A 9,849-nucleotide genomic window follows, 5' to 3' on the forward strand; every position below is an offset into this window, starting at 1 on the left:
CCTTCCAAATGACAGAGAAGGGGATGTCATTCCTAGAAGGAGGGGAAAATGTTTGAAGGTGGTCATGAAAATGACTATCTTAGTGCTTCAAAATATAGTGAAAATGAAAAAGTTGCTATTTGAAAGGGCTTGTTAACGTATTTTTTTATGATAAGCCAAGCCATACTCATTTGAATGGGCCAGTCTCAAAAATTTAATCCTTTTTTTTAACCTACAAGGTTTATCAACAAGCCAATGGTAAAATTATAAGACACAGAACTTGCTGTTAAATATGGAATAGTTTTGTATAGCTCCTGTCTGAAGAGAGGTATGTAAAAAATCAAGGATGCACACATGGAAATGCAGATATAATATAATCCAAAAGGTAACAGGCCAGCTAGAAAGCAAAGTGACAGGCACAGACGTACAAGACACTTCCATAATTAGGAAATGCATAAATTATCAAATGATTCATTCATCACTTACTGACATAGAGAAAATGCCAAGATCCAGTCAAATACCCTGTCAAAGAGAAACAGAATATCAGAAGTACACATTGTCCCAAACAAAAGCACAGATATTCTGGGATGCCTGCAGAGGAGCATACACAGGCCGGGTCATGTACTTCTATACTTGAAACATCCCAGAAGAAAAGATAATGATAAACCTTGTGTGTATTTTTGTTCATGTCTCTATTTTCCCAAGACCAACCCATTTCTTAACCCACTGCATTTTAGAGTGTTAAGGGAATGGTGGTTTCTAGCAGTATTTGAAAGCATCTTCATTTACTCTCCATGCCACATCAGTTCCTCTGGGAAAACCTGCTAATTTTATGACTGCTACAGAACAAACATGTACTGCGTTCAGCCATTCTGCCTGATTAACTGGGAAATTGGGTAAAAGACTGCCTACAAGGCTTCAGGTGGCACAGACCTGTGAGGAAGGCATTTTGAGCAGCACAAAACTGTCTGGAGTAACAAAGTCTTTACAGAACTGCTTTCTGTACTTGTCTAAAGGGCATAGAGAAGGTGGCTTTTGCAATGCCTTCAAAACAATTAAGAAGCACCTAGTCACTCATAAGCTCAAATAATGAAATAAAGGGACATTCCCTGGGTCTCCACCTTGAGACAGAGTGGTTCAAGATCAGGGTACAGTAGCACAGACTCCAATTTTATCTTTTATATAGCTCCATATTTCTTTGGGAAGCATACCAAGGTAAAATAAAATAAATGTTATATCTATTCTAAGATTAGATGTGTGTGTGTATGTGTGTGTTTGTGGGGGTGGGGGGAGAGAGAGAGAAGAGCTGTATTTTGCAATGCCTCCCTTATTCGTGTTTTTTTAAGAACTGAAACTCCAGGTAACAGCCATTGTCCAGTAGTAGGATGCTGGCCAGGAACAAGCCTTCTAACACCCTGATGCCTACCTTGGGTATCTCACTGAAAATAAATTCTCAGTAACATAGCACTGCTCACCTCAGGTTTTCACTGTGCTTTGGAAGTCCATTTCATTCATTCCCTATAACCCAGAGCAGAAACAGAAATGATAATTTATCGACCAACTATATAATCTTTCTGTAGATGGATTTTAAATGCCTTGAATCTTCTAGATATTTTTTTAAAGATTTTATTTATTTATTTGAGAGAGAGAATGAGAGATAGAGAGCACGAGAGGGAAGAGGGTCAGAGGGAGAAGCAGACTCCCCGCAGAGCAGGGAGCCCGACATGGGACTCGATCCCGGGACTCCAGGATCATGACCTGAGCCGAAGGCAGTCGCTTAACCAACTGAGCCACACAGGCGCCCTCTTCTAGATATTTTTAAAGATACCCAATCTCCACTTAAAAGTTTCAAGGTTAAACTTAAAACATTAAAAAAAAAAACTACAATGAAAAAAAAGATTTAAGCTTTCAGGAAAAAAATATATGTTGCAAGGATTTTCCCCCATTAGATTCAGAAATTGGACCACATGATGAATATCCTATCATATCCCATTATATTGTATCAGGCCAGCAGTTCTCAGCCACCTTTGACCATCTCCCTTTCATTTGACTGTAGTATATAGTGAAATCAAAACAAAATTCATCTTTGATGCTTCATTCCTCCACAGGAATAGAGACGCAAAAAAAATCTCAAGCAGCACAGCTCTTTGTGCTTTTTAAAAAATATATAGTCCAAGGAGAGTCATTTTATACTAAGGCTTTAGCTGCTTATAACATTAGAAAAATGGGTTAACTCAGTTTTCCAGTATAAATTGTGCCCTTGGGATCAAATCCTCTGAGATTGCTGGCAAAACTCCTAGACTATGATTTAGAGAAACAGAAGCCTAAGAAAAAGTGACATGGATAGAAATTTATACAGAGAAAACTACAAATGTGAGGCAAAAACACACAAATATCATCCTATATGATATAAAGATAGTTACATCCTATCTCCCTCTAAGTAATATTTTGCAGCCTAATTCTATGGATTGTTGTTTCCTAGATAAAAACGTACTTAATCCATATTCTAAGCTCAAAAATAATAACCTGGGATAGGAGACCCCAATTTCAACCTGAGTACTCACTATCTCCCTGCACTGACCTTACAATGTGCTCTAGGTTCATTGAATGCTTAGCTATGGGGATTGACATCTGTGAGTTTTTGGTCCCACTGTCCTTTGTCCATGACTGATCTTCTCAGTCTTCCCCCTTGACAATTTTTCATATCTATGTCACAGAGGCCATAGACAGAAGTGGTGAAAATATCCAATCCTAGAATTGGTCTGATTCAGTTCAGATACTGGATTTCCCACTCACATGATTTGGAAGAGTTTGTATTGTGTTATAAGATATTAATTCCTCTTTACACATAGAGTTCACCAGGGAACATATGTGGACCTAGGATTTTCCTTATAGAAGGTATTTGATTACTAATTCAACTACAAATGTCTACTCAAATTTTATTTTCCATCTTGAGTCACCTATAAAGACATTTTTAAATAAACAAAAACTAACAGACTTCATTGCCAGCCAACCTGCACAAGAAATGCTGAAGGATTGCTACTGGCTAATGGAAAATGGCCAAAGCTTTTAAATGGCTGTAAATGAAAAAATGAGGATCATTGGAAATGTTGAATAATTATATTATCTACTTCAAGTATCAAATGAGCTTTTTGCACAAAAATTTTTATTATACTTCCTTGAATGATTGCAAAAACAAAGTAAGTACTTAAATGGACAGAAGGGTGTATTGTCTCAAAGATATGCTTCCATTAAAATTACAGTGCATTAGGAATCTACACATAATGTATACACTTTTATTTACAGATGTACATGAAATATAGAAAATATATATGATACAATTTCAATGAACAAGTCAAAAATACAAAACAACATATTTTGAAATAGCAAAACAATGTCAAAACGTTTGGGGGTCATTGTAATACAGATAATATTATTGCCTCTCAGTCTAATTTATGGAGTTTAAAATGTTTAAGTAATGACCATACAACAATTTAACAATGAAAACTATCGTAAATGAATATTAACTGAAATAAATGACTCCACTCAGACCTATTGTCAATAAGATATACTAAAAAAAATTGGTTTCCCAAGCTTTTAAAAAATAATGTGACAGTTTCTTCTGTCAAGATGGCAGTCTATGTAACTATTGTCATTCCCCCCAGAAAGATTTAGATATATTAAAATTGATGTTAAAATTAAGTGATTTATATACCTTCAAAATCAATAGAAACAGTTATTAAAGGACAAGAGTGAGCAGCCTAATGTATATCTACAAACACAAGGGGTAGTTAGATTTCAAAGACAGGGAAGGGATGTGAAGGTTTCTGTCTTGAAGTTTTCAGAAAAGCCAGAGGCAAAAAGGAACAAAAAGCAAATTCCTAAAGAATTAGGTAGAGTTTCACAGTGGTGTCTCCACCACACAAAACTCTTACCCTGTTTGATTTTATAGTGGATGCTACAGTGTGTCATCTATATCCCCTTTTCAGATCTGAAGGTCTCAATCCTCTAACTACTGAGAATGTGGCCCTCTTTGCTTTTTCTCTTGCCTAACGGACCTTCCTCACCTAAGGTCAAATCCCCCTCCTGGAAAGTCCCCATAATGTCTGGTTGATGAAGGAACATGTAGCTTACCTGATTTACCCCAGTAGGGCAACTATGAAGGGCTACTCCAGCTCCAGACACTCCTGTATAAACATCTGGCTGACACTTTTGTTGCCATTTCATTACAAATCATTTTCTCCCTGTTTCTTCATCCACCTCTCCAGGTGCTGACCTTGGGAGCAAAACTGTATTAGTTTTCTAATGCCACTGTGATAAATTACCAGAAATATAGCACCTTAAATCAACACAAATTTATTATTTTGCAGTTCAGTTTGTTAGAAAGCTGATGCATATCTCACTGAGCTAAAATCAAGTTTTCAGCAGGTCTGCAGGCCTTTTTGGAGACACTAGGGGAGAACATATTTTGTTACATTTTCCAGCTTCTATAAGCTGCCCACATTCCTTAACTCATGCTCTCTTCTCCATTTTCAGAGCCAGGAATGAAGGCTTAAGTCCTACACATATGGTATTGCTCTTACTTTGCTTTAAATGCATAAATGCACCCCAATGTTCATAGCAGCATTATCAACGATAGGCAAATTATGGAAAGAGTCCAAATGCCCTTTGACTGATGAATGGATAAAGAAATGTGGTACATATATACAATGGAATATTACTCAGCCATCAAAAAGGATGAAATCTTGCCTTTTGCAATGACGTGGATGGAGCTACAGAGTTTAATGCTAAGCAAAATAAGTCAGTCAGAAAAAGACAAATACCATATGATTTCACTCATATGTGGAATTTAAGAAACATAACAGATGAACATGGGGGGAAAAAGAAAGAGAGATGAACCATAAAACAGACTATTAACTATAGAGAACAAACTGAGGGTTGCTGGAGGGGAGGTGGGTAAGGGGATGGGTTAAATGGATGTTGGGGACTAAGGAGAGCACTTGTGATGAGCACGGGTGATGTATGGAAGTGTTGAATCACTAAAACCTACACCTGAAACTGATACTACTCTGGGTGTCAAGTAACTGGAATTTAAATAATAACTTGTAGAAAAATAAATGTGTAAATAATAACACAATTGGGTCATCACATCCTTCTCTGACTCTTTCTTCTGTTTCTATTATTGTCCACTTTCAAGGACTCGTGATTATGTTGGCTCTACCTGGGTAGTCCAGGACACTCTCCTTATCATGAACAACTTTAATCCTGTGTGCAACTTTAGTTCTTCTTTGCCACTAAACAACATATTCACAAATTCTGAAGATTAGGATGAGAACATCTTTAAGGGAGCATTATTCTGCCTCCATGCAAATCTCCATCTCAGGATGTGCTTTCTAAGAAACCCAACCAGCAAACACTGCTTAACCAGGGTCTTTGAAGAGCCTACCAAGAAATCTCAATGGCAAAGAAAACCTCACAGTAAATAGTCACCAAATGTCCAAAGATTATTAACAACATTAAAAAAAAAAAAGAGCTAACAATATGGTAAGAAATTGTGTGAAACGGAATTAAAAATAAACCACTTCGGGGTTTTAAAGTACATATAATTAGAAGCCTTAAAGAGATGAGAAAGAGAGAGAGAGAGAATTACAATCATGAAGAAAGCACAGAGTTTTTTATTAAAAGCATCTCATATATGGAATATAAGAAACAGTGCAGAGGACCATAAGGGAAGGCAGGGAAAACTGAATGAGAAGTCACCACAGAGGGAGACAAACCATGAGAGACTCTTAGCAATGGGAAACAAATTGAGGGTTGCTGGAGGGGGGATGGGGTAACTGGGTGATGGGCATTAAGGAAGGCACATGATGTAATGAGCACTGGGTGTTATACAAAACTGATGAATTGTTGAACACTACATCTGAAACTAATGATGTACTATCTTTGGCTAATTTGATTTTAAATTTTAAAAAAAGGATCAAATGTAGAAAATTTAAGTGTTGAAATAATTATACTAAGGGACTAAAGAATAGAATGGAAACTGCTAAAAATAAAAATCTGGGGTTTTAAGAGTAGACAGATGTACTTTAGGACTATAGTAAAATAAATAAATGATGGAAGGAAAAAAAGTTAAAATACATGGAATAAAAATAGGATGTTCCAACTTAATTTTTAAGTATTTCAAAAGATATGGTGAGAAGTGGGGAAGGAAATATTTAAAGAAATAAAGTTTGAAAAGTAATAGATATAGAAGTATCTAGAAGTAATAGATATATGGTATATATCATGTAAGAAAATAAGGACTGACTGAATACTGAACATGACTTTTTAAAAAATTTATAAATCTAGACTTATAATGAAATTTCACAACATTGAAATAAAGATGAGTCCAAGAAAAAGAAAAAAATCCTTTCAAAAGAGTGGAAAAATGATGAGCATATGTTCCATTAATAGCATTAGTTGCAAGAAAACAAAAAAGTTGAACAATGAATTCAAAAAGGTGATGGAATAGAACTTGGTTCCAAAATTCTATAAATTTTTTATTTATTATTCAAATATGAGAGCAGATAAGGACATATTTAGACATAAAAAATAATTAAATATTACCAAAGTGGGGTTGTGGCTAGTGGGAAAAATAGATATTGTCCAAAAAAGACTGTGAATTCTAGAGCAAGAAAATATTCATGAAGATTTACTGCAGAAAGAAATCATTAAAAATATATATGATCAAATATAAATGGCCATTTAAGAAGATTTTTTTTAAGCCTGGAAACACAGATCCAGATAATTCCAAAATGAGAGATATTGATGTACAAGTACATGACAAGGCAAAAGAGGGATAAAATTTTTGTTTTGTTCAGAGAAGGGTAGTTACAAATTACTATAAATAGAAAACTAATATTTGACTAGTGCTAGGAAACAAAGTTAAAGAAGCAAGAGAGAAAAAAGGAAAGTTTTGAAAAATGTGAAATTTTTAAGAAGTGATCAAAAACAATGATGAAGAAATCAGAAATATATTCTTATTGATTACAATTCTGCTACTCAATAAGTTTACTAAAAATTATAAAACCTGCATGAAGTATCTTAAAATGCACCAAGAAATAAATGCCAGGAAATGCAGGACACTTTCTAATTAAAAAATAATAATAATATGAATATCTATTAAGAAATGAATACATAAGTAAAATCAAATGTTATAAAACAAAATATTAAATATTTAACCTATATAAATTAATAACAAATGACCTAACTAAAACACTGTGACTGGTTATAAAATTAAAAATTTCCATACTGTGTGTCAGAAAAAGGAATTTCCACCTTATTTTTGTATATATTTTTATTAAGCATCATATTTGAGATGAGTGCAATGTTGTTTAATTAATGAATTAATTAAAGGTCATTAATTCATGAGTTATAGGAACAAAGGTCTGCAGTATACATTTACTTTAGTTTCTTTTGTAAATAGTCTGAAAAAGAGAATTTTTTTTTAATGTAAATAATATAACAAGTTTGATGATGCAAAAGGTCATTGCTTGGTCTTTGGGAAATATTGAATCAACTGAAGGCCCTCAGTAGTATCAAAAAAAGGTGACTATTCATAGATTGTACATTAAAGTCAGTGGAGGAACTAGAGATAGATCATGGGTCTAGGATGAGAGTTCTTGTATTTGGGGATGGAGTATTTCAGGGTCAAATGTAGATTGAGAGTACAAAAGTGAATAAAATGATAAGCAAAGACCATCGTGCATCACATAGAGAGAAACACTATACATAATTCAATTATAAGACTACACTTGTCTTTATGGGCCTTACTACAGAGAGACAGTCAGGGATATGGTACTGTTGAGGGGTGCTTGGTTGGCTTAGTTGGTTAAGCATCGACTCTTGATTTCAGCTGAGGTCATGATCCCAGGGTCCTGAGACCAAGTACTGCATTAGGCTCTGTGCTCAGTGGGAAGTCTGCTTGAGATTCTCTCCCTCTGCCCCTACTTCCCTCTGCTCTCTCTCTCACAAATAAATAGATAAACCTAAAAAAAGAAAAGAAATTGTATGTTTGTTTTGGCTATAATTTCACTGAACACTGAACCTTACATGTTTGGCAGACCATTCCACTTCAAGCTACAGATTTGGCAGTGATTTTTTTGAACCTATGAACTTGGCTTTTTTTAAAGAACATAACACAATGCAAACTCCAGAAGGTCAGACGTTTTGTGTTAGTTTGGTTCATGGATATATCCCCAGCAATTAGAATGATCCAAGACATAAAACAAACACAAAATGAATGTAAATTAAAGGAATAATAAAACGAATGCATGAATGAATGGACAAACCAACCAACACATGAAGTAGGATACAGGGTTAAATTTCCAGTTCCACATTTCTCTAATTACAGAATGCAAAAAACCCAGTATAATATGTTCTTTACCCAGAAAAAGAGCAGCTTTATCCTATGAAGGACTCTGCATGAAGACGTACAGACAGAGGCCCCACAGCTCCTTCCAAGTTAGCCCACTAGCCTTTGAACTTGAGATCCGTGAAGTTTCCACAAGCCTGAGAATCCATTAGTCAGCAGCCAGGAATAAATCAACTTGTATCTCAACCTGGCAGCAATAGATTAGGACTAGGAGATGTTTGTTAAAGCAAGAACAAACACATCTTTCTAGATGGATCAAAATCCTCAGTGAAAGAAAGTGTCATGAGTCTTATTTTTTGATAAAGACACGGAGCACTCGTTCCCGAATCTGTTTGGTCCTTACACCATAAATGATGGGGTTGAGTGAAGGTGGGATAACCAAATAGAGGTTGGCAACAAGAATGTGAATGTAGCGTGGTATGTTGTGTCCAAATCGGTGAGTGAGGAAGGAGAACAGTGAGGGGATATAGAAAACACAGATGACCCCAATGTGAGAGCCACACGTGCTGAGCGCTTTTAGCCGAGCATCCTGTGATGGGAGGTGGAAGACAGCTCGCAGAATGTAGACGTAGGAGATGCCAATAAGGACCAGGTTCAGGACAAAGAAGGAAACCACAAAGAGCCCATAGATGGCATTGATACGGATGTTTCCACAGGACAGTTTTGCAATGCCCATGTGCTCACAGTAGGAATGAGCTATTATGTGAGCCTGACAAAAGGGTAAGCGGTAGATGAGATAGACCATGGGAAGTGTAAGCACAATTGGACGAACCACAGTGCACATGCTGATGCCCACCAGCACCCGGGATGTCAAGATGGTTGTATAGTGGAGTGGAGCACAGATGGCCACATAGCGGTCAAAGGCCATGGCCAGCAAGACCTCGGCCTCCATGCCAGTAAAAGTATGGATCAAAAACATCTGGGCCACACAAGCACCAAAGTTAATCTCATGAGCATCAAACCAGAAGATAGCCAGCATGCGGGGCACAGAGGTTGTGGAAAGGGCCAAATCGATCGTTGAAAGGAGGGCCAGAAAGTGGAACATGGGCTCCCTCTGCAGGCTCTGCTCCATCTTGATGACCAGCAAAATTGTGGCATTGCCCAGTAAGGCCACAAGGTAAACAGAGCTGAAAGGCAGGGAGATCCAGGCATGAGCGCCTTCCAGACCGGGGATTCCAACGAGGAAGAATGTGGCTGGGTGAAAAATACTTCTGTTCTGGTATATCATCCTGTCACTGGTCAAAGGAGGTAAAGCTGCTCCTCTTCTAGGGGAAAAATGAGAGAAAGCAAGACGGAGAGATCAGAAGAGAGATCAGAGGGTAAAGGTGATGACATGTCAATTGCTAGCTCAGTGTTTCAGCATAGAGTTGATTTCATGCTTAATACATAGTAAGTGTGCTACTGAAGGACATATATGAGATATCTCACAGCCATTTGATAAGGTAGGTCAAGGTCAT

General features: G+C 36.6%; 1 protein-coding gene across 1 annotated transcript; it reads right to left on the reverse strand.

Moving 5' to 3' along the window:
• Positions 1-8,681: 8,681 nt before the first annotated feature.
• LOC112806173 (olfactory receptor 52J3) lies at positions 8,682-9,620 on the reverse strand. The gene has a single exon (XM_025848497.1). It carries the CDS (start codon positions 9,618-9,620, stop codon positions 8,682-8,684), a length of 939 nt encoding a protein of 312 aa, XP_025704282.1.
• Between the last annotated feature and the right edge of the window lie 229 nt (positions 9,621-9,849).

This window comes from Callorhinus ursinus, unplaced genomic scaffold (assembly GCF_003265705.2).
Source record: "Callorhinus ursinus isolate GAN/ISIS: 27379988/994484 unplaced genomic scaffold, GSC_fseal_2.0 scaffold35, whole genome shotgun sequence".
In the NCBI taxonomy this organism is placed as follows: domain Eukaryota; kingdom Metazoa; phylum Chordata; class Mammalia; order Carnivora; family Otariidae; genus Callorhinus; species Callorhinus ursinus.

What these genes read in the sequence shown, in the direction of transcription:
- LOC112806173 (XM_025848497.1), bottom strand. Translation starts at nt 9,620, where the DNA reads ATGATATACCAGAACAGAAGTATTTTTCACCCAGCCACATTCTTCCTC.